This window comes from Oncorhynchus kisutch, linkage group LG19 (genome assembly GCF_002021735.2).
Source record: "Oncorhynchus kisutch isolate 150728-3 linkage group LG19, Okis_V2, whole genome shotgun sequence".
Lineage (NCBI taxonomy): Eukaryota > Metazoa > Chordata > Actinopteri > Salmoniformes > Salmonidae > Oncorhynchus > Oncorhynchus kisutch.
The window spans coordinates 51,888,265-51,913,367 of NC_034192.2; the positions used below are offsets into that span (position 1 = coordinate 51,888,265).

Sequence of the window (25,103 nt, forward strand, 5' to 3'; positions counted from 1 at the left end):
AACGACCCTAAGCCCACAGCCACTTGTGTCTATAAGGTAGTAGTTTTGGAATTGTTAGCTAGATTACTTGTTGGTTATTACTGCATTGTCGGAACTAGAAGCACAAGCATTTCGCTACACTCGCATTAACATCTGCTAACCATGTGTATGTGACAAATAAAATTAGATTTGATTTGATTTGACACACCTCCAGGCTGTGTAACGGCTATTTGACCAAGAAGGAGAGTGATGGATTGCTGCATCAGATGACCTGGCCTCCACAATCACCCGACCTCAACCCAATTGAGATGGTTTGGGAGGAGTTGGACTGCAGGGTGAAGGAAAAGCAGCCAACAAGTGTTCAGCATATGTGCACAAGACTGCCTCCCTCCTGTCCGGAGCTGCCAGAGCCTCCCTCCTGTCCGGAGCTGCCAGAGCCGCCCTCCTGTCCGGAGTTGCCAGAGCTGCAGCCCCTCCTCAGTCCAGAGCCGCAGCCCCTCCTCAGTCCAGAGCCGCAGCCCCTCCTCAGTCCAGAGCCGCAGCCCCTCCTCAGTCCAGAGCCGCAGCCCCTCCTCAGTCCAGAGTCGCAGCCCCTCCTCAGTCCAGAGTCGTAGCCCCTCAGTCCAGAGGCGCCCTCTACGAGGGTCTTCAGTCCGGGGCCCGCTGCGTCCCGCACCCGAGCCGCCACCGTAAGAAGGCCCACCCAGACCCTCCCCTTTAGAGTCAGGTTTTGCGGCCAGAGTCCGCACCTTTGGGGAGGGGTACTGTCACGCCCTGGCCATAGAGAGGCTTTTTATTCTCTATTTTGGTTGGGCCAGGGTGTCACTGGGGTGGGCATTCTATGTCCTTTCTTCTATGTTTGTATTTCTATGTCTTGGCCTGGTATGGTTCTCAATCAGGGACAGCTGTCTATCGTTGTCTCTGATTGAGAACCATACTTACCCTTTTCTCGCACCTGTTTTGTGGGAAGTTAATTTTGACTTTGTTCAGGGCACATAGCCCAAAGCTTCACGGTTTGGTTTAAATAAAGAAAATGTACGCTTACCATGCTGCACCTTGGTCCAGTCCTTCAGCCAGCCGTGACAAGGGCAATGCTACCGAATACTAATTGAGTGTATGTAAACTTCTGACACACTGGGAATGTGATGAAAGAAATAAAAGCTGCAATAAATCATTCTCTCTACTATTATTCTGACATATCACATTCTTAAAATGAAGTAGTGATCCTAACTGACCTAAAATAGGGGATTTTTACTAGGATTAAATGTCAGGAATTGTGAAAAACTGAGTTTAAATGTATTTGGCTAAAGTGTATGTAAACTTTCGACTTCAACTGTATATGGCTGCCAAATATTTGACGAAGAACCAAAAACTACAACAGTTAGTTGAATTAGTCTAAATATATGATCATTAGCACATAGTTTGGAGGGCTCTCAGATATGAATCTTAATATAGCCTATAGATAGAATTAAATACATGAGGGACTTCCTGCGCAGACAGAGATGGCTGCCTTGCTTCGCGTTCCTAGGAAACTATGCAGTATTGTTTTTTTATGTGTTATTTCTTACATTGTTACCCCAGGTAATCTTAGGTTTTATTACATATAGTCGGGAGGAACTAGATATAAGATCAACGTCAACTCACCAACATTACGACCAGGAATACGACTTTTCCGAAGCGGATCCTCTGTTTTGCCCACCACCCAGGACAATGGATCGGATCCCAGCCGGGGACCCAAAACAACAACGCTGTAGAAGGGACAGACGGAACGGTCTTCTGGTCAGGCTCCGTAGACGGGCACATCGCGCACCGCTCCCGATCATACTACTCGCCAATGTCCAGTCTCTTGACAACAAGGTAGACAAAATCCATGCAAGGGTAGCCTTCAAGAGAGATATCAGAGACTGTAACATTCTTTGTTTCACGGAAGCATGGCTCACTAGAGACACGCTATCGGAGTCGGTACAGCCAGCTGGTTTCTTCATGCATCGCACCAACAGAAACAAACATCTTTCTGGTAAGAAGAGGGGCGGGGGTGTATGCCTTATGATTAACGAGATGTGGTGTGATCATACCAACATACAGGAACTCAAGTCCTTTTGTTCAACTGACTTAGAATTCCTCACAATCAAATGCCAACCGCATTATCTACCTAGAGAATTCTCTTCGATTATAATCACAGCCACATATATATCCCCCCCAAGCAGACACATCGATGGCCCTGAACGAACTTAATTTGACTCTATGTAAACCACATATCCTGAGGCTGCATTTATTGTAGCTGGGGATTTTAACAAGGCTAATCTCAAAACAAGGCTCCCTAAATTCTATCAGCATAACGATTGCGCAACCAGGGCTGGCAAAACCCTAGATCATTGTTATTCTAACTTCCGTGACGCATATAAGGCCCTCCCCCGCCCTCCTTTCGGAAAAGCTGACCACGACTCCATTTTGTTGCTTCCAGCCTATAGACAGAAACTAAAACAGGAAGCTCCCGCGCTCAGGTCTGTTCAACGCTGGTCCGACCAATCGGAATCCACACTTCAAGATTGCTTCGATCACGTGGACTGGGATATGTTCCGCATTGCGGCGAACAACAACATTGATGAATAAGCTGATTCGGTGAGCGTGTTTATTAGCAAGTGCATCTGCGATGTCGTACCCACAGCGTCTATTAAAACATTCTGGCTGGTGTGTTTACGGACATATTCAATCCATCCTTATCCCAGTCTGCTGTCCCCACATGCTTCAAGGGGGCCCTCATTGTCCCTGTTCCCAAGAAAGCTAAGGTAACTGAGCTAAATGACTACCGTCCCGTAGCACTCACTTCCGTCATCATGAAGGGCTTTGAGAGACTAGTCAAGGACCATATCACCTCCACCCTACCTGACACCTAGACCCACTCCAATTTGCTTACCGCCCCAATAGGTCCACAGACGACGCAATCGCAATCACACTGCCCTAACACATACCTATGTGAGAATGCTGTTCATCGACTACAGCTCAGAATTGAACAACATAGTACCCTCCAAAATCATCATCAAGCTCGAGACCCTGGGTCCCAACCCCGCCCTGTGCAACTGGGTCCTGGACTTTCTGACGGGCCGCCACCAGGTGGTGAGGGTAGGTAACAACATCTCCCCCCCACTGATCCGCAACACTGGGGCCCCACAAGGGTGCGTTCTCAGCCCTCTCCTGTACTCCCTGTTCACCCACGACTGCGTGGCCACGCACGCCTCCAACTCAATCATCAAGTTTGCAGACGACACTACAGTGGTAGACTTGATTACCAACAACGACGAGACGGCCTACAGGGAGGAGGTGAGGGCCCTCGGAGTGTGGTGTCAGGAAAATAACCTCACACTCAACATCAACAAAACAAAGGAGATGATCGTGGACTTCAGGAAACAGCAGAGGGAGCACCACCCTATCCACATCGACGGGACAGTAGTGGAGAGGGTAGAAAGTTTTAAGTTCCTCGGCGTACACATCACGGACAAACTGAAATGGTCCAACCACACAGACAGTGTGGTGAAGAAGGAGCAGCAGCACCTCTTCAACCTCAGGAGGCTGAAGAAATTTGGCTTGTCACCAAAACCCCTCACAAACTTTTACAGATGCACAATCGAGAGCATCCTGTCGAGCTGTATCACTGCCTGGTACGGCAACTGCTCCGCCCATAACCGTAAGGCTTTCCAGAGGGTAGTGAGGTCTGCACAACGCATCACCGGGGGCAAACTACCTGCCCTCCAGGACACCTACACCACCCGATGTCACAGGAAGGCCAAAAAGATCATCAAGGACAACAACCACCAGAGCGACAGCCTTTTCACTCCGCTATCATCCAGAAGGCGAGGTAAGTACAGGTGCACCAAAGCAGGGGCCGAGAGACTGAAAAACAGCCTCTATCTCAAGGCCATCAGACTGTTAAACAGCCATCACTAACATTGAGTGGCTGCTGCCAACATACTGACTCAACTCCAGCCACTTTAATAATGGAAAAATTTATGTAATAAATGTATCACTAACCACTTTAAACAATGCCACTTCATATAATGTACCCTAAATTACTCATCTCATGTGTATATACTGTACTCTATACCATCTACTGCATCTTGCCTATGCCGTTCTATACCATCACTCATTCATATATTTTTTTATGTTCATATTCTTATTCATTCCTTTATACACACAAGTGTAAGGTAATTGTTGTGAAATTGTCAGGTTAGATTACTCGTTGGATATTACTGCATTGTCGGAACTAGAAGCACAAGCATTTCGCTACACTCGCATTAACATCTGCTAACCATGTGTATGTGACAAATAACATTTGATTTGACATTGAATCGCCTCAACATTAGTGTAAACCACTTTTGCCGCTTCAAAATGACTAACAAATTATTTTGATAATGAGTGACAAAAGGTAATGCAGTAACATCCAGTTCTTATACATGTGTAGCAACTTAGTGATTATTACAATAGCAACATTGTTGTGACATAGGATCTTGATTTATAGTTGCATAATAATGGAGTTATTCCAGTAGAATAAGAAACAGTCACTATTCCTCTTGTGTACAGTAGCTGCAAAAACTCTAAGCTCATTGCTATGCAATTAACATGCAATTATCCAAGTATTATATAACATGCTAAAAAAATGTTGCTCCAAATGTAACTACAGTTTTATTACACAGGAACAATAACGGTTTAATGTTAAGTATTACTGAGAATGCCAACAGTAACAACGTCTATTAACTGTAGAAAGGAAATTAAATATCCAAAAACTTGAATCAACTATAGCCAAGGTAGGTGGAAAATCATGTTAGTTTGTATTCTGAGCAAACTATCCCTTTAAAGATGTTATAGTGTGTGTTTGAAACAAGATCACTTACCCTCAGATGGACAAAGAGGTTCAGAGTTGTTTTTGCTAAGCATCCAACTTGCTATTTGTAATGTTCGCAAATGGCTTAGAATTTCCCTGCAGTATTTTCGGGTTTCATTAAATTAATTGCAGCTTTCAACCTTTTCATTGGCATGTTGAAAGAGTCATTTGGTTGTTGAGAGTCAAAATGTAGCTATACTTATCTGTACAACATATTATTGGTTAATTGGTTTGATTATGTACACCTGGGTCAATGGACATTCAGAATGAATATTTACAGAATGTTCAGATAGAAATGTATTGTGTAGATCAAATATGACTGTCAGATAGTCTGGAATAGTATAGAAGATTGTTTGTGCTCTATTCATTCTATTGTTGTCATCAACATGCAGTTCCAGATACAGCCCTGCGATTAGTTGAAGGCAGCCAATCCAATTGTTTCTGAAAAGTAGTCACTTCATGAGATCTGTATTGAAATATTTTTGGAAAGTAGTTGCTTTCTCAGATCTGTATTCAAATAGTTTTAAAAAGTTGTCATTTTTTGGGATCTGTTTTTGGGATTTGACTACAAATAGTTGTAGTCACCTCCAAAGTAGGTAAACCCCAATTTCTATTTTACTTTCGATGAAACATAGTTAACTATAGTTATCCCAGGTCTAACACACACACACACACACACACACACACACACACACACACACACACACACACACACACACACACACACACACACACACACGTCTGTATTCTTTCTCTCCAGGAACAAGGGAACAGAAATAACAGAGTAAAGAGCGACAGAATGACTCACCTCCTCCTCCCCCCAGCAGAGTCTTGTTGGCTGAAAGATAAAACAGAAAAGAGAAACATCATGAGAAAACATTCTTTATAATGCAAATATACCTTCTAGCTGGCAGGATTGTATAGCCCTTCAAGGTCTTATTCCAACCTTCCTGGAAATAAACAGCAGTATGGCTGAGCCATATATATATATATAGCTCTGGGATTGGTCCATTGTGTCATCAGCGCTGCCTCTGACTTTTGATCTCAGTGATGTCACAAGCTCCATCATCAGCCTTCATCACTCAATTGATTTGAAGATGGGCTGGAATAAAATTCAGTTATTTCGGTTCCTGCCCTGCCACCAGGAGTCATGATCCAATACAGAGCAACTTTAACCTGACAGGCTGGTCGATATGAGGACACCACAGCACCACACCAGCCAGATGCAGCACTGGACACTGGTTCAGTGTGTAACTCTTCTGGACAGCCATTCAGACAGGGAAATACAGAGCAGAGGAGAGAGGGAGATTTTACACACAGCCTATCCAGGAGCCTCTATTCACATGGTCTCAAGAGAGGAAAGGAGCGGCCGAGAGGAGAAAAGAGGAGCGAGAGGAGAGGAGCGAGAGGAGGCAGCAGAATGGCAACATCTGTCTGTCCCTCTGGAAGACAAAAGCATTAAAAACAGAGCCCAGCGCATGCACAGCCAAAACATGTCCATGTGCATGCACAACCACGCACACACACACATATCTCACACACACACAGACGTGGACCGACAAGATTGGATGTTGGTGTAACCATGGAAACTCCAAAGCCCAAAGGTTTGTTACTAAAACCTAGTTAATTAGAGAGAGAGAGAGAGAGAGAGAGAGAGAGAGAGAGAGAGAGGTGGAAAGAGCGAGAAAGAGGGATAGAGAAGGGTGGAGAGAGCGAGAGAGAGATGGGTGGAAAGAGCACGAGAGGGAGAGAGATAGAGAGATGGTGTCAGAAAGAGGTGAAATAAGTACTTAGCCTGTAGAGGTGCCTCTCCCACTTCTGTCAGTTAAAGGATGAACGTGTGAGAAGAGAGAGAAGAAAGTGAGACAGGAGGATGGGCAGAGAAAAAAAAGAGAGATAAAGAGAGAGAGACTGGGGAGACAGACAGAGGGGTGTACCGCTGTTACCCCAGGGAGAGAGGTTTAACATCTGTTAAACCCCTATGTATCCTTCACCCCAGAGAAAGAGGTGTGAGTGAAAGAGTGAAAGAGAGAGAGAAATAGAGTAACTGAATATAAATCCTAATATACTGTATATCGCTGTAAATTAGACTCTTTCCAAGTGTTGTACATCTTAATTTGAGCCAGTTTGCTACAGAAGAAAAAATTATCCTGCAAATCAAATCAAATTTTGTTGGTCACATACACATGGTTAGCAGATGTTATTGCGAGTGTCGCGAAATGCTTGTGCTTCAACAGTGCAGCAATATCTAACAATTCCATAACAACTACCTAATACACACAAATCTAAGTAAAGGAATGAGAATATATACATGAATGATGAACAATGACTGAGTGGCATAGGCACGGTGCAATAGATGGTATAAAATACAACATATACATTTGAGATGAGTAATGCAAGATGTGTAAACATCATAAACATTATTACATGGCATTATTAAAGTGACTAGTGATCCATTCATTAAAGTGGCCAATGATTTCAAGTCTGTATGTAGGCAGCAGCCTCTCTGTGTCAGTGATTGCTGTTTAACAGTCTGATGGCCTTGAGATAGAAGCTGCAAGAGGAAATGTGAATTATTATGAGGATTATATTTCATGGAAATTTTTTGAAGGGGTTGATACATTTTTCGTAAGGGTAAACCATGTCTGAAATTTCAAATGGCATGTTACAAACTTCAGAAGCCTTTAAACCTCAAATACACTACGTTTTAAATATCCAGCATTGCACAAAATGTCTCCTGCAACAGGGTGATCAAATTAAGATCCTACATCTGTAAATTATGATGAACTCGATACATGTTTCAGTTAAAGCTAGAATCCTTAGTCGCTACATCAATTTATGGACTTATAATTGAATGATATGTACCCACTGATTCTTGAAGAATGTAACTTCTAAATGCCTCATGAGCTTAGTTCAACTGTCATACCCCATCAGAACTACAAATATAACCTTGTTTTACTCCAATGTGTGTAAACAAACACTATATCGACTTATGCTATGATTGTGATATAATGGATGGCCAGTCCTTGCATCCATAGCTGTCTATGAATTTGAGAGTGGTTATATTTCTCCAGGCCCATCCTCAGGTTTTCACCCAAACAGAGGCGTTGTGGCCGTTTTGTTATTGTTCAATTAGGGATTCCAGATTAAAATAAAGTATCTGCTGATAAGTAGTACTGGTATTTTCTTTTTTTTAGAGGGAGGTGACACTGGCGGCACTGAGAATGAGAGCGAGAGAGAGAGAGAAAGAGAGAAGGAGCAGCACTACATTTCTGTGAACATAAACTAAAAAGATGGAGCGTAGCCTACCTTCTCCTGGAAAGGGAAGTCATTAAATTATGACTGGACAGACACACACAGAGAAACACACAGAGACAGACAGAGAGAGAGAGAGAAAGGGCACGGAATGGAGGGGAATAGGTGATGTGTACCAGACTTTGCTTTCAGCACTGAAAGGATGGACAGAGCAAGAGTGAAAATATATCAATTGAAAGAAAAGATGGAAAGAAAATCTTGCTGTGACTGACAATGAGAGAGTGAGTGAAAATCAGTGGAGGCTGCTGAGCGGAGGACGGCTCAAAATAATGGCTGGAACGGAGTTCATGGAATGGCATCAAACCATGTGTCTGATATATTTGATACCATTCCACTGATTCCGCTCCAGCAATTACCACGAGCCCGTTCTCCTCAATTAAGGTGCCAGTGTGTTAAGGCTGTTTGTGTGTGTGTGTGTGTGTGTGTGTGTGTGTGTGTGTGTGTGTTTCTACTGTTGTGGTGTATTTAGGGACGCTCGGAATATACTGTAAGACTGGTTTCATAACTGAACAGTGATGCTGAGGATGATTCTTATGATGTTGCTGCTGATAAAAACAACAGTTCTGTACAATGTATCCAGAATATATATCACTCTATAATCCATCAGCTCATCTCCTCCCTTTTATTCCGTGAGCAACATGTTTGTGTGTTGTTCTCTCTCTGCCCTTTCACCTCTTATTCCCCTCTTTCTCCAACCAAACCTCTCTTTCTTCCCCTCGTTGATTGGATTTTGTACATTTGATTGTACTTTCCTTGGTCAAAAAAACCCAGGAGAATCGTAATTAGAGACTGCTCTACAGTGTCTAAATAACAACCTTCTGAATCTGTGAACACACGCAGCTGAAAAGTCACAGGCCTGTTGTAGCCTAAAATAACCACTTATCTAGTAGAATAAACCAAGGCTATATCTCTTTTCAGGGAAATACTAAAGCATATTTTTCTGACAAAACGGTTTGAGTTATTTTATGCACAGTTGTAATTTAGGTCAGAGGTGTAAAGTACTGAAGTAAAAATACTTTAAAGTACTAAAGTAGTTTTTAGGGGTATCTGTACTTTACTAATTATAATTTTTTTACTTTTACATCACTACATTCCTAAAGGATATTATGTACTTTTTACTCTATACCTTTTCCCTGACACCCAAAAGTACTAGTTACATTTTGAATGCTTAGCAGGACAGGAAAATGGTCCAATTCACACACTTATCAAGAGAACAACCCTGGTCATCCCTACTGCCTCTGATCTGGTGGACTCACTAAACAGAGAACAACCCTGGTCATCCCTACTGCCTCTGATCTGGTGGACTCACTAAACAGAGAACAACCCTGGTCATCCCTACTGCCTCTGATCTAGTGGACTCACTAAACAGAGAACAACCCTGGTCATCCCTACTGCCTCTGATCTGGAGGACTCACTAAACACAAATACTTTGTTTGTAAATTATGTCTGAGTGTTGCAGTCTGCTCCTGGCTATCTGTAAATAAAATTAAAATAAATAAATTGTGCCCTCTGGTTTGCTTTATATATAAGGAATTTAAAATGATTTATACTTTTGATACTTAAGTATATTTTAAAAATTACATTTACTTTTGACACTTAAGTATATGTAAAACCAAATACTTTTACTCAAGTAGGATTTTACTTGGATGACTTTCACTTTTACTTTCATTTTCTATTAAGGTATCTTTACTTTTACTCAAGTATGAAAATGTAGTACTTTTTCCACCACTGTACAAAGCCAACAGGTGTGGGTCAAACTGAATGATTAACTGAATGATTAACTGAATTAAAAGGACAATATAAAAAGAGCTGGTTGTGTTGCACATGGTGGACTTGAAATAGTTGCTGGTTTTCATGGCAAGGCTAGTGTGACTGAACCACAACGACCTGCTGAACAGACAGAAGACCGTGAGCTTGACGCGCGGGGATCACAGCACGGGCTCTTGGTAACACCTGGGCGCCCTTTACCAAACGGATAAAAAAGAGACAATGACATTATATAGCCTATAGGCTATAGATCCATAAGGCTGTATGGAAAGGTTAGTTAAAATGCGTAACCATAGACACACTAAAGCAAATGTTAAGCAGATGTGACACCTATTTTAACATTAGTTCAGGGTGAAGTTATAGGCTACAGTTCTATTGTTAGGCACAGAGACTCCGAGCTCCCAAACAAAGCGACGCAGGGAGCTAGGGAAACGGAGCGCAACGCTTATTTAATAGGTTAGTGACTCTTTCCCTCACACACACACAGAGAGAGAGAGAGAGCGACACACTGGGATGGAGATGTAACAGCCGTGCGAAGGCGGTTTCCACAGCGATGAAGCATTTTGGAGGCAGTTTTTAACCGCTGTACACAGAAGAGAGAGAGAAAACGATCGACTCGACAAGCCTGAGATCGGCGAGGGAAGACTAGAATAAAAAAAGGTAGTATCATTCTATATGCTAAAGTACATAAAAACAGCCTCAAATTAGACTTTACATGGTTCATTTAAGGATAAATTATATCTGAATACAACAGGTTTATAAGAGGGGGAATAGGACAGAAAGGGCACTCTTACACGCTTAGTATTTGTGTGGTGCATATTGTTTCGTATTGTTTGGATAAACAATTAATCCTGTGTGTGTGTGTGTGTGTGTGTGTGTGTGTGTGTGTGTGTGTGTGTGTGTGTGTCACTCTGGATGTGTGTGTGTATATACTACTCAGGCCAAGCACAAAGGACTACAGGTCAGCATAGGATTTAAAGTTTTTTTGTGTGTGTTTTCACACACACGCACATACACACACTTAGTTGTTTACACAAACGCAACATGTTGTGCAGCACAGCATCTCAAGCACAATAACCAGGAAAATATGACAATCAGAAGTAATTTAAGCATACAAACACAACAGGGTTTAGAGTGCATAGAGATCAGTTGTCTTACAGTTTCACTGGGCATGAATTAAAAACAACAATATGCGTTATTCATGCACACACACACACACACACACACAGGATTATTACAGAGCAAACAGGGCCATATTGAGATTAGAAGGAAATTCTCAGTGCCGAAATGTTACAGAACATCAGATTAAAGACAGGGAGAGAGATGGAGAGAGAAACACTGCACAATGGCAACATGATGAGGAGAGAATGCCCAGAAAATACAACAAAGACCAAGTTCCAGTCCCAGCACTTGAGTAATTTAGGCTCTACTAGTCCAATCATTTCAGAGAACTGTGATTTCAACTTCAATTCAGTTACAGAATTCAGTCAAAATCAAACAATTCAAAATACACAACATCGTCATGGTTAGACCATGCAATATTATTTTACCTAACTGGTCTGGTATCATTTTACACAACGTTGGCTGATGTTGCTTTAGTTTTTATACATCGTTAATACGAAACCTTTGTGTAGGGGTCTATTTAAAACCAAGGCCCCAACCTCTAGGAGACATTCTGGAGATGACATAGATTACATTCTAAATAAAGATATTAGAGGGATGCATTACAGTGAGGGGAAATTCATGGTCCATCTGAGTACACACACACACACACACATTACATAATAGTGGATTATGGCATTAAAGAGCAGTGTTTTGCAGCCCTAGTTATTGGCGCAGGAGTACAATATCACAATACACCAGACCCACACTGCTGCAGTAGGAGTCAGAGTGAAGTTCAGGGACTGAATCTATTTCAACAGAATATAGACTGTAACCTTTACTCCCTCACTATATCCACTCTGAATGTTTATGTGTGTCTCTCTGATGAGGTGTGTATGTGTGTGGGCCTTGGGAGGGGTGTGTGAGGTGTGTGTGTGTGGGCCTTGGGAGGGGTGTGTGAGGTGTGCGTATTGTTAAATATTTGGGCCTCTGGAGTGAGTCGTGTGTGTGTGTGGTGGCGTGTGTGTGTGGTGGCGTGTGTGTGTGGTGGCATGTGTGTATGAGCAGTGGTGTCCAGCACTTAAATTGCCTGTTTATTCTCAGGGTCTGCATCATTCAGAGATAGCGAGGAAAGAGAGAGAGTTAGAGAAAGACATGAAGAGAGAAATTATTGGAGCTGCATCAAATAGGCTGCATTTATACAGTAGACTGTGATCATGCTTGCTACGTGTTTGCCAGGGAGATGAAGCTGTGTGTGTATACAGTGTGTGTGTATACAGTGTGTGTGTATACAGTGTGTGTGTATACAGTGTGTGTGTATACAGTGAGTACTTTGTGTGCGCATACAGTATGGGGATGAGAATCTGACTGGGATAATTATTCCCTACTCAGTTTAAAAGGAGCCTTCAGCTTGGAATACGCAACCGATTTATGCAAAACATATTCACTGTGTTTGTGTCGGTGTGTGTGAGTGTGTGTCGGTCTGTGTGAGTGTGTGTCGGTCTGTGTGAGTGTGTGTCGGTCTGTGTGAGTGTGTGCGAGTATTAGGGGTGTGAACGTTTAAATGTTAAAACTAAGTTGGGATTCTTAACGTTAGGAAAATTCCCTAACAATGTTATCCCCACATAATTAAAATCACAGTGCAGTTGCCACAAAACAGTTATCCGTGTTCTAGCCTAACTAGACGATAGGCTATAACAGCCTGCGGAAAGTTGTGTATTTTAAATCAAACCAGAGAGGAAGATGCAAACCTTAGGCTACTTGGGTGAATTTGTGAGGCATGCAAGACAAGAGATGGTAAAATGCAGATTAGCAAGACATATGAGCACGGTTCTGGCTGCCCCTCACTCTCCCTCGCTAATGATGCCAGTGTGTGTTCAGTCAGAGCGCGTGTTCAGTCTTCGGTCTGTTGCCTGTAGAATATCCTAGTTTATTCATGGGACTGATGTCGTGTATCTTTGGGCCAGACTTGAGTCCGGGGTACTCTTCGTTGCTGAGTGGGTAGGGGTGTTTTTGTCTTGTATTCTGAAATTACAGTAGGCTACCGGTAGCCTGTATCAATGACTCTTTTCAGATATAATAATGTGTCACCTCATCTGTTAGGGTAGGCTACACTACGGCCTTTTACATGTCTAAAGTAATGCTGCTTCTGAAGCAGGACTAATTTCCATCACTATGCGACCAAAACTGTCAATCGAATAATCTTGAGCTGCTTCGCTCCACTCAGCCTGCTGCCTGCACGCAGACCACTCTCTCCTAAAAAGGTACTTTAAAGTTCTTTAAATACTGTGATTTAGCAAGACATTTTTTTTTTAACCTTTATTTAACTAGGCAAGTCAGTTAAGAACAAATTCTTATTTTCAATGACGGCCTAGGAACAGTGGGTTAACTGCCTGTTCAGGGGCAGAACGACAGATTTGTACCTTGTCAGCTCGGGGATTTGAACTTGCAACCAACGCTCTAACCACTAGGCTACCCTGCCGCCCCATTTAGTAGAAATAAAGTACATCTAGCTATCCTACCATAAAAAACAGCATTAACAACACAGCAGCACATCAATCAGCGACCTTTATTGTTGTCAGGGAAACAATAGAACATTATAAGTCGGAGCAGAATTCTACCGTCTGAAAAGATACAAGGTGCATTCGTAAATTCGCTCTGGTTATTGACTCCAATTTCAGAGCACTCTCGTCTGAGTGTGCCAGAGTACAGAATAACTGATGAATTTACGAACGCTCAACACCCGTTGAATATGGCCGGTGTCGGTAAACGTCGGCAAAAAAGCGTAATTAAATTGTTGCCAGCAGCACAGTTGCAGTCACCAACGCTCTGGATAACATCAAAATAGCCTAACCAGCTCTGCTAGGGTGAGTAAAATGGTCAGAGTGAGGTGTTCTCTCATTTGCGTCTGGAAGTAGCTAGCAAGCTAGCCAAAGTTAGCCAGTTAGCTTGAGTGCTTGACTGCCATTGGTCAGAACGTTCAGATCAACCCTACTCCTTGACCAGAGCATCCAGTGTGGCTCTGAACTCTCCGAGAGCGAAACGCTCTGAATTTACAAATGGACAATCTGACAATGCTATGAATTTACGAACGCCCAGAGGGCACTCTGGCACTACAGATTGAATTTACAAACACACCCACAGACTCTTGATGCGGCACTCTTTTAATTGTCTGAAAAGTTATCAATTGTTGCTATTGTTCGGAAGTCCAGAAAGGACATATTAACACAATCAATCCTTCATTATGTCGAGATCACAACTTATTTATCAAGACAAGTGTCGTTGTCGAGTGTTGTTGTTTTGTAGGAATGTGGACGTATTGTTCACAAATTGACAGTATGGCTGAGGCAGCAGAGCCCACTGTGGATCAGCGCATACGTTTTTATTAATTACTACACTAAGGGATGGTACATTTCCTGCTAACATTTCATGTTTTGGAGCTCTTTATCCGTTTATAGGTTAGAAAGCTAAAAGTTCCTTGTTCCTTGCATGCCATTGGCTGTGGACTTGGGGGCGGCATTCAGCCTGGAAGACAGAGCTGCCTGTCAGGCATTGTTCAAGGCTTAAATGCCCCACGAGAGCATTTTGATCAACGCAGCCACAGGGCTCATTGATGAGGTTGTTACCGCGCATCTGTACAAATGAATGGATAATTACGTGGTACTTTTGATTATCTTGTGATCTCCACAAAACAACTCTTGTTATGTAGTGATCATCAGATAAATCATTTGTGATCTGGACCAAAGGGAATAATTGTTTTATTCATATGTCCTCTCTGGACTTCTGTACTATTGAAATGTGACTGTAGCTGCGTTCTGTTTGTAAAGGGTGGCGCTAGACAGAACTTCATAGGACCATTATTCTACATTGTGAATTGAGTGGAATTGTATTCTTATTATTTTATCATTGTTTAAACGTTAAGCAAAATTGTCAATTTGTTACATTTCTAGCGCGTGTACAGTAATGTGCGCATTGTGTGTGCTGTGTTGCCATTGTGTGTGCTGTGTTGCCATTGTGTGTGCTGTGTTGCCATTGTGTGTGCTGTGTTACCATTGCATGTGAACAAAACTCTATGAGAGCTTAAGTTAACAAACAGTGTAGTTAGTGTTCGTTTACCTGCTATTTCATTGATGCAACAACGGTACTTCCTTCAAAATAATTCCACACTCCTAACAATTCCATTACTACCAGGTACCAAAATAATACAACACTCCTAACAATTCCATTACTACCAGGTACCAAAATAATACAACACTCCTAACAATTCCATTACTACCAGGTACCAAAATAATACAAAATGGTGGTTGTAAGGAATCACAAATAAGCCAAACTGTACAGGTAACTGCCCAAATAAATAAACACCAACATACAGTGTCTTAATAGGGTGTTGGGCACCACGAGCCAGAACAGTTTCAATGCACCTTGGCATAGATTCTACGTGTCTGGGATGCGACACCATTCTTCCACAAGAAATTCCATCATTTGGTGTTGTTGAAGATAGTGGAAAATGCTGTCTCAGGCGCTGCCCCAGAATCTCCCATAAGTGTTCAATTGGGTTTCAATAAATGATGTATATAAACTCTGGGTTGCTGATGCTATGTACTGGCCAATAAGAGGCTTTGAAGCCACCGTTCGGCATATTGGCACTCCTCCGAAAAGCAGTCCACCATAGGAACAAATGGAATTCTACAGTGTTTAATTTAAATGAACAAAATACATGTATTTAAGTATTTTGTTGTTGTAGTGGGGACAGTAACATTAATACTTTCGAAAAATATTACTTTAAATAAAACGTTTTGATATATTGTTTTATATGTTTAGCTCACATAATAGAATAGGAAGGTACACATTAAGGCCCTTTAGAATCTAAGCCCTGTCTAACCCCGGGGAGGCGATTCTACTAAGCTATATGGAATTGTTTTAAGAAGGTCATACCAAGGATCATTTAGTCATTTGATTTATAATTTTAAGACCCCTTGAAGTATCAGAAAAAGATATAAAACAATGATTGGATGAAAAAATATTTTTGGTATTAGCCCATACAAACACATTGAATAACAGATTCACTACATGGAAAAACAGATACAAACATCTGAAGTAAGTTTGTTCTGAAGTGTCTGTCCTATATCTGAGAAATGCAGTGCATTCGGAAAGTATTCAGACCCCTTCACTTTTTCCACATTGATAAATTACAGCCTTTTTCTAAACTTCATTAAATAAAAATGTTCCCTCATCAGTCTACACACAATAACACATAATGACAAAGCGAAAACAGATATTTGTAAAAACAATATGTAAGTATTCAGACCCTTTGCAATGAGACTCGAAATTGAACTCCGGTGCATCCTGTTTCCATTGATCATCCTTGAGATGTTTCTACAACTTGAGTGGAGTCTACCTGTGGTATATTCACAAATTCAGCACTCCACCAATCAGGCTTTTATAGTAGAGTGGCCAGACGGAAGCCACTCCTCAGGAAAAGGAACATGACGGCCCACTTGGAGTTTGCCAAAAGACACTTAAAGGACTCAGACCAGGAGAAACAAGACTCTCTGGTATGATGAAACCAAGATTGAACTCTTTGGCCTGGATGCCAAGTGTCACATATCTCATGTATTTTCTGCACTACACAATGATATGGGCAGCGACCATGTAACACTTCTACAACATACAGAGGTGCACTGGTTATCAAGGGGCAAAGGTTCAACACGTTTTTTTAAATTGAGAGACGAGCTTAAAGTTTTCTTTACTGACCATAATTTTCACTCGTCTGACCGCTTGCATGATGACGCGTTTCTCACACGACTGGCCTATCTGGGTGATATTTTTCCTCACCTGAATGATCTGAATCTAGGATTACAGGGACTCTCTGCAACTATATTCAATGTGCGTGACAAGATTGAGGCTATGATTAAGAAGTTGGAGCTCTTCTCTGTCTGCATTAACAAGGACAACACACAGGTCTTTCCATCATTGTATGACTTTTTGTGTGCAAATGAACTCAAGCTTACGGACAATGTCAAATGTGATATAGCGAAGCACCTGAGTGAGCTGGCTGCGCAATTACGTAGGTTCTTTCCTGAAATAGATGACAAACAACTGGATTCGTTATCCCTTTCATGCCCTTGCAACAAGCAGTTCTGTGAAAATTGAATTTAATCAGAAGCCATTGACAGACTTCTGGATTGGGCTGCGCTCAGAGTTTCCTGCCTTGGCAAATCACACTGTTAAGACACTGATGCCCTTTGCAACCACGTACCTATGTGAGAGTGGATTCTCAGCCCTCACTAACATAACTAAATAAAGGCACAGACTGTGTGTGGAATATGATTTAAGACTGACTCTCCAATACAACACAACCTTGCAGAGTTATGTGCATCCTTTCAAGCACACCCTTCTCATTAACCTGTGGTGAGTTATTCACACCCTTCTCATTAACCTGTGGTGAGTTATTCACACCCTTCTCATTAACCTGTGGTGAGTTATTCACACCCTTCTCATTAACCTGTGGTGAGTTATTCACACCCTTCTCATTAACCTGTGGTGAGTTATTCACACCCTTCTCATTAACCTGTGGTGAGTTATTCACACCCTTCTCATTAACCTGTGGTGAGTTATTCACATTTCATGAACAAATAAGGTTTTATATGTAAGATGGTTAAATAAAGAGCAAACGTATTGATTATTATTATATTATTATTTGTGCCCTGGTCCTATAAGAGGTCTTTGTCACTTCCCACGAGCCGGGATGTGACAAAAACGAACCCTCATTCTTATGTTTAATATATGTATTGTATAGTGTGTGTGTGGCAGGCTTACAATGATGGCAAAAAACTACATTTGAGAGTCCGCTGACCCTGCTAGAGGGGGTACGCAGCTGGAGGTTGAATGTTTGAAGGGGTACGCGGCTATACATAATTTGGGAACCACTAATCTATACAGTATAAAAAAATATTGGTTGAGATCTGGTGACTGAGAAGGTCATGGCATATGGCTTACATAGTTTTCATGCTCTTCAAACCATTCAGTGACCACTCGTGCCCTGTGGATGGGGGATAGTTATCCTATGGGGGCATAGCCATGGCAGCCAAAATAATGGCCTGCTCAGCATTTTATACATGACCCTAAGCATGATGGGATGTTAATTGCTTAATTAACTAAAGAACCACACCTGTGTGGAAGCACCTGCTTTCAATATAAAGTACCAGTCAAAAGTCTGGACACACCTACTCAGTCAAAGGTCTGGACACACCTACTCATTCAAAGGTCTGGACACACCTACTCATTCAAAGGTCTGGACACACCTACTCATTCAAAGGTCTGGACACACCTACTCATTCAAAGGTCTGGACACACCTACTCAGTCAAAGGTCTGGACACACCTACTCATTCAAAGGTCTGGACACACCTACTCATTCAAAGGTCTGGACACACCTACTCATTCAAAGGTCTGGACACACCTACTCATTCAAAGGTCTGGACACACCTACTCATTCAAAGGTCTGGACACACCTACTCATTCAAAGGTCTGGACACACCTACTCATTCAAAGGTCTGGACACACCTACTCATTCAAAGGTCTGGACACACCTACTCATTCAAAGGTCTGGACACACCTACTCATTCAAAGGTCTGGACACACCTACTCATTCAAAGGTCTGGACACACCTACTCATTCAAAAGTCTGGACACACCTACTCATTCAAAGGTCTGGACACACCTACTCATTCAAAGGTCTGGACACACCTACTCAGTCAAAAGTCTGGACACACCTACTCATTCAAAGTCTGGACACACCTACTCATTCAAAGGTCTGGACACACCTACTCATTCAAAGGTCTGGACACACCTACTCATTCAAAGGTCTGGACACACCTACTCATTCAAAGGTCTGGACACACCTACTCATTCAAAGGTCTGGACACACCTACTCATTCAAAGGTCTGGACACACCTACTCATTCAAAAGTCTGGACACACCTACTCATTCAAAGGTCTGGACACACCTACTCATTCAAAGGTCTGGACACACCTACTCATTCAAAGGTCTGGACACACCTACTCATTCAAAAGTCTGGACACACCTACTCATTCAAAGGTCTGGACACACCTACTCATTCAAAAGTCTGGACACACCTACTCATTCAAAGGTCTGGACACACCTACTCATTCAAAGGTCTGGACACACCTACTCATTCAAAGGTCTGGACACACCTACTCATTCAAAGGTCTGGACACACCTACTCATTCAAAAGTCTGGACACACCTACTCATTCAAGGGTTTGGACACACCTACTCATTCAAAGGTCTGGACACACCTACTCATTCAAGGGTTTGGACACACCTACTCATTCAAAGGTCTGGACACACCTACTCATTCAAGGGTCTGGACACACCTACTCATTCAAAGGTCTGGACACACCTACTCATTCAAAGGTCTGGACACACCTACTCATTCAAGGGTCTGGACACACCTACTCATTCAAGGGTCTGGACACACCTACTCATTCAAGGGTCTGGACACACCTACTCATTCAAGGGTCTGGACACACCTACTCATTCAAGGGTCTGGACACACCTACTCATTCAAAGGTCTGGACACACCTACTCATTCAAGGGTCTGGACACACCTACTCATTCAAGGGTCTGGACACACCTACTCATTCAAGGGTCTGGACACACCTACTCATTCAAGGGTCTGGACACACCTACTCATTCAAGGGTCTGGACACACCTACTCATTCAAAGGTCTGGACACACCTACTCATTCAAGGGTCTGGACACACCTACTCATTCAAGGGTCTGGACACACCTACTCATTCAAGGGTCTGGACACACCTACTCATTCAAGGGTCTGGACACACCTACTCATTCAAGGGTCTGGACACACCTACTCATTCAAGGGTCTGGACACACCTACTCATTCAAGGGTCTGGACACACCTACTCATTCAAGGGTTTTTCTTTATTTGACTATTTTCTACATTGTAGAACTATGAAATAACACATGGAATCATGCAGTAAACAAAAGTGTTAAAGTAATCAAAATATATTTGATATATTTTAGATTCTTCAAAGGAGCCACCCTTTGCCTTGATTACAGCTTTGCACACTTGGCATTCTGTCAACCAGCTTCATGAGGTAGTCACCTGGAATGCTTTTCAATTAACAGGTGTGCCTTGTTAAAAGCTAATTGTGGAATTACTTTCCTTCTTAATACGTTTGAGTCAATCAGTTGTGTGTGTGTGTGTGTCTCTCTGTGTGTCGCTCTCTGTGTCTCTGTGTGTGTGTGTCTCTCTGTGTGTGTCTGTCTCTCAGTGAGTGTATCTCGATGTGTGTGTGTGTGTGTGTGTACGTCCTGTGTGTGCGTGTCTGTGTCTGTGTGTATATGTGTGCATGTGTCTGTGTGTGCGCGTGTGTCTGTGTGTGCGCATGTGTATGTATGTGCGCGTGTGTCTGTGTGTGTGTGTGTGTCTGTCTCTTGTATGTGTGTGTGTGTGTGTCTGTGCGTCTGTGTGTGTGTCTCTGTGTGTGTGTGTGTGTGTGTGTCTCTTGTATGTGTGTGTGTGTGTGTCTCTGTCTCTCTCTGTGTATGTGTGTGTGTGTCTCTTGTGTGTGGGTGTGTGTCTGTGCTTGTGGGTCTCTCTCGGTGTGTGTCTCTCTGTGTGTATGTGTGTGTCTCTCTGCGTGTTCGTGTCTCTCTGCGTGTGCGTGTCTGTCTCTGTGTGCGTCTCTCTCTCTGTGCGTGTGTAGCTCTGTGTGCGTGTGTAGCTCTGTGTGTGCGTGTCTCTCTGTGTGTGCGTGTCTCTCTGTGTGTGCGTCTCTCTGTGCGTGTGTCTCTCTGTGCGTGTGTAGCTCTCTGTGCGTGTGTAGCTCTCTGTGTGTGTGTAGCTCTGTGTGTGTGTGTAGCTCTGTGTGTGCGCGTCTCTGTGTGTGTATGTGTCTGTGTCTCTGTGTGCGTGTCTCTGTGTGCGTGTCTCTGTGTGCGTTTCTCTATGTGCGTGTCTCTGTGTGCATGTCTCTGTGTGCGTGTCTCTGTGTGTATGTGTGTGTCTCTCTGTGTGTGTCTCTCTGTGTGCGTCTCTGTGTGTGTGTCTCTGTGTGTGTGTGTCTGTCTCTTTGTGTGTGTGTATGTGTGTGTGTGCATGCGCGTCTCTGTGTGTGCGCGTCTGTGTGTTTGTCTCTGTGTGTGTGTCTGTGTGTTTGTCTCTGTGTGTCTGTCTCTCTCTGTGTCTCTCTCTGTGTGTGTGTGTGTGTGTGTGTGTGTGTGTGTGTGTGTGTGTGTGTGTGTGTGTGTGTGTGTGTGTGTGTGTGTGTGTGTGTAGGTGTGTGCGTGGGTGTGTGTGTGTGTGTGTGTGTGTGTGTGTGTGTGTGTGTGTGTGTGTGTGTGTGTGTGTGTGTGTGTGGGTGTGTGTGTGTGGGTGTGTCTGTGTGTGTGTGTGGGTGTGTGTGGGTGTGTGTATGTGTGGGTGTGGGTGTGGGTGTGTCTGTGTGTGTGTGTGGGTGTGTGTGTCTGTGTCTGTCTATCTCTGTCATATTTAAGAGGAGAGGTCTAAGGAGGAAGGGAGTAACACAGCATTAGTACAGAAAACCACTTAAATGACCCAAAGCCCTGATGGCATCAGTGGAGAGGGAGGGGCTGGTCCATTTATAGCCAAGTGGTTCAGTCTAAAATAATATAACAAATTACATGTTTTTTGTTTTTTTATGTGCAGAATGACGTTTACCCAAATGAGTGACAGAACAGAGATCTCTAGGCAGGGAGATGGCGAGATGAAGGAATGGAGAGGGAGGAGAAGAAGAGAACAGATGCTAGGAAGACAGGGATGAGGGAGGGTAGTGAAGGTACAGCTCCTTACTGATGGCTGGCTGGCATCAATGGAGAAGTAGAGGAACAGGAAGGGAAGTGGTTCTCTACTTTTTACAGGGGCTGAACTGCTTTACAGAGTAAAAGAGGTTTGCATATGGTGATATCATTATCATTGAGTAAAGGACTGCTGTTAAGAGTGTATATTCATGTGTGAGGGGTGTGTGTGTGCGTGAGTGAGTGAGTGAGTGAGTGAGAGAGAGTGAGAGAAAGGGAAAGCGGGTCAGAGAGGGAGGAAAGGTGATAAGAAAATACAGTATGGTGTCTTCTCCTCTCCTCCCTCCATCTTTTTCTCGTTTAGCCCTGCTCCCTCCCTCATCACTCTCTGTCAGGCTGCCTGTATTTCCCCCAGCCTCTCTCTCTCTCCCTCTCTTTCACACTAAAATGGCTGCTGTGTGTCACTGTTTTAAAAAGCTAGTCACATCCCTCTCTCTCGCTTTTACACCCTCTTATTCTCTCTCTCCTGGTTTTCCCCTTCCCTTTCTCTTTTCATCAATCCGTCTCTCGCTCCCTCCCTCCCTCTCTGTATGGATGGACAGCCTTGGCTGATCCCGCCGGTGTCATGGCCTCTGCAGTCAGTGTGTGTAATGTCAAAAAGTCAGGTCAGAGCAGTCAGTGAAACACAGTAAGGAATATGAACTTTTAAATATGAATTCTGTATTACATCTCCAGATATTGTGCAGTTGTGACACTCATACGTGGAGTGGTAGAGTAGAGTACTCCTCATCTGCATAGCAAACCATGCTCTGTGGTATTATACTCCCCATCTATATCAAACCATGCTCTGTGGTGTTATACTCCCCATCTATATCAAACCATGCTCTGTGGTATTATACTCCCCATCTATATCAAACCATGCTCTGTGGTATTATACTACCCATCTGCATATCAAACCATGCTCTGTGGTGTTATACTCCCCATCTATATCAAACCATGCTCTGTGGTATTATACTCCCCATCTGCATATAAAACCATGCTCTGTGGTATTATACTCCCCATCTGCATATCAAACCATCCTCTGTGGTATTATACTCCCCATCTGCATATCAAACCATGCTCTGTGGTATTTTACTCCCCATCTGCATATCAAACCATGCTCTGTGGTGTTATACTCCCCATCTATATCAAACCATGCTCTGTGGTATTATACACCCCATCTGCATATCAAACCATGCTCTGTGGTATTATACTCCCCATCACATTTACCAACCACTTCTATTTACTATAAAACATGCCTGCGTTCCTGTACTCACTCACGTCAGTGGATGTTGATTCAGGCTTCAGTGAGTTTAAACCTTGCTCAGGCTGACAGTAATTTCTGCCTCCAAATTACATTCCAATGGGTTCATAAATCTGCCCCCTCCCTCTCCTATCACCCACTCTTCCTCCCTCTTTCCAGCTCTCCCTCAGTAAATGAGAAATAGGAGGGGAGTGGGGGGTTACGTGAGTTGTTGGTTAAACAGTTAACACACACACACACACACACGAGTGGAGACTCATGCTTTAACACAGACAAACAATTAGATGTTGTGCTCACCATAGCACATGCACATCATTTGCATTCTTCCACACACACAGGTTTTAATGAATGTTCGTTGCACAGTACACATTGGCGCTCTAGTCAAAAATATGAAGAATGCTTTTCTCCTCATTGGTGGTAGGTAGATAGAAGTGTCCTCTGGAGAAACCTCTTTATGGGGCTAAATATTACCAGAACACACCCCAGAGTACCATGCATCTCCTATACTGCTGCGCTGCGAGTGTTCTGGTAATATAGAGGACCATAAAAGTTTACTAGAACACACCCAGTCCATCTGTGTTACTGCTGTACAAGACCCAGTCCATCTGTGTTACTGCTGTACAAGACCCAGTCCGTGTGTGGTGCTGCCGTACAAGACCCAGTACATAATTCTGTACAAGACCCAGTCCATCTGTGTTACTGCTGTACAAGACCCAGTCCATCTGTGTTACTGCTGTACAAGACCCAGTCCATCTGTGTTACTGCTGTACAAGACCCAGTCCATCTGTGTTACTGCTGTACAAGACCCAGTCCGTGTGTGGTGCTGCCGTACAAGACCCAGTACATAATTCTGTACAAGACCCGGACTATCTGAGGTAATGCCGTACAAGACCCAGTCCATCTGTGGTACTGCCGCACAAGACCCAGTCCATCTGTGGTACTGCCGCACAAGACCCAGTCCATCTGTGGTACTGCCGCACAAGACCCAGTCCATCTGTGGTACTGCCGCACAAGACCCAGTCTATCTGTGGTACTGCCGCACAAGACCCAGTCCATCTGTGGTACTGTTGCATAAGACCCAGTCAATCTGTGGTACTGCCGAACAGGACCCAGTCCATCTGTGGTACTGCCGCACAAGACCCAGTCCATCTGTGGTACTGCCGCACAAGACCCAGTCTATCTGTGGTACTGCCGCACAAGACCCAGTCCATCTGTGGTACTGTTGCATAAGACCCAGTCAATCTGTGGTACTGCCGAACAGGACCCAGTCCATCTGTGGTACTGCCGCACAAGACCCAGTCCATCTGTGGTACTGCCACACAAGACCCTGTCCATAATGCTGTAAGACCCAGTCCATAATGCTGTAAGACCCAGTCCATAATACTGTAAGACCCAGTCCATAATGCTGTAAGACCCAGTCCATAATGCTGTAAAAGACCCAGTCCATAACGCTGTAAAAGACCCAGTCCATCTCCAGTAGTACAGTGTAACTGCTGTTCTAAGTGTTGTGCTGCAGAACAGACATTCAGCAGAGGTCAGGACAATAGAGCTGTCAGCCAATGAGACCCAGAGGAACCATTCTACTCTATATTCTATTCTACTGCTACAGTACTAGCTATCCATGGCTGGATATAGGCTGTGTCAGCATGGGGAGAGAGGAGCACAGAAACACAACCACCACACCAAAATACACTACACTGACATTACTACCTCAGCACACTAAGCTACACTACCTCAGCACACTAAGCTACACTACCTCAGCACACTAAGCTACACTACCTCAGCACACTAAGCTACACTACCTCAGCACACTAAGCTACACTACCTCAGCACACTAAGCTACACTACCTCAGCACACTAAGCTACACTACCTCAGCACACTAAGCTACACTATCTCAGCACACTAAGCTACACTATCTCAGCGCACTAAGCTACACTATCTCAGCACACTACACTA

At 43.4% G+C, this 25,103-nt stretch overlaps 1 protein-coding gene across 2 annotated transcripts in view; it reads right to left on the bottom strand.

The window, feature by feature from the left end:
* The window catches only part of macrod1 (mono-ADP ribosylhydrolase 1), a 109,093-nt gene that overhangs the window by 50,350 nt on the left and 33,640 nt on the right, over positions 1–25,103 (bottom strand). For both annotated transcript variants that reach the window (XM_031797203.1, XM_031797202.1), the window contains exon 4: positions 5,667–5,696. In XM_031797203.1, the coding sequence (XP_031653063.1) occupies positions 5,667–5,696 (30 nt within the window). The remainder of the gene's footprint in view (positions 1–5,666; positions 5,697–25,103) is intronic.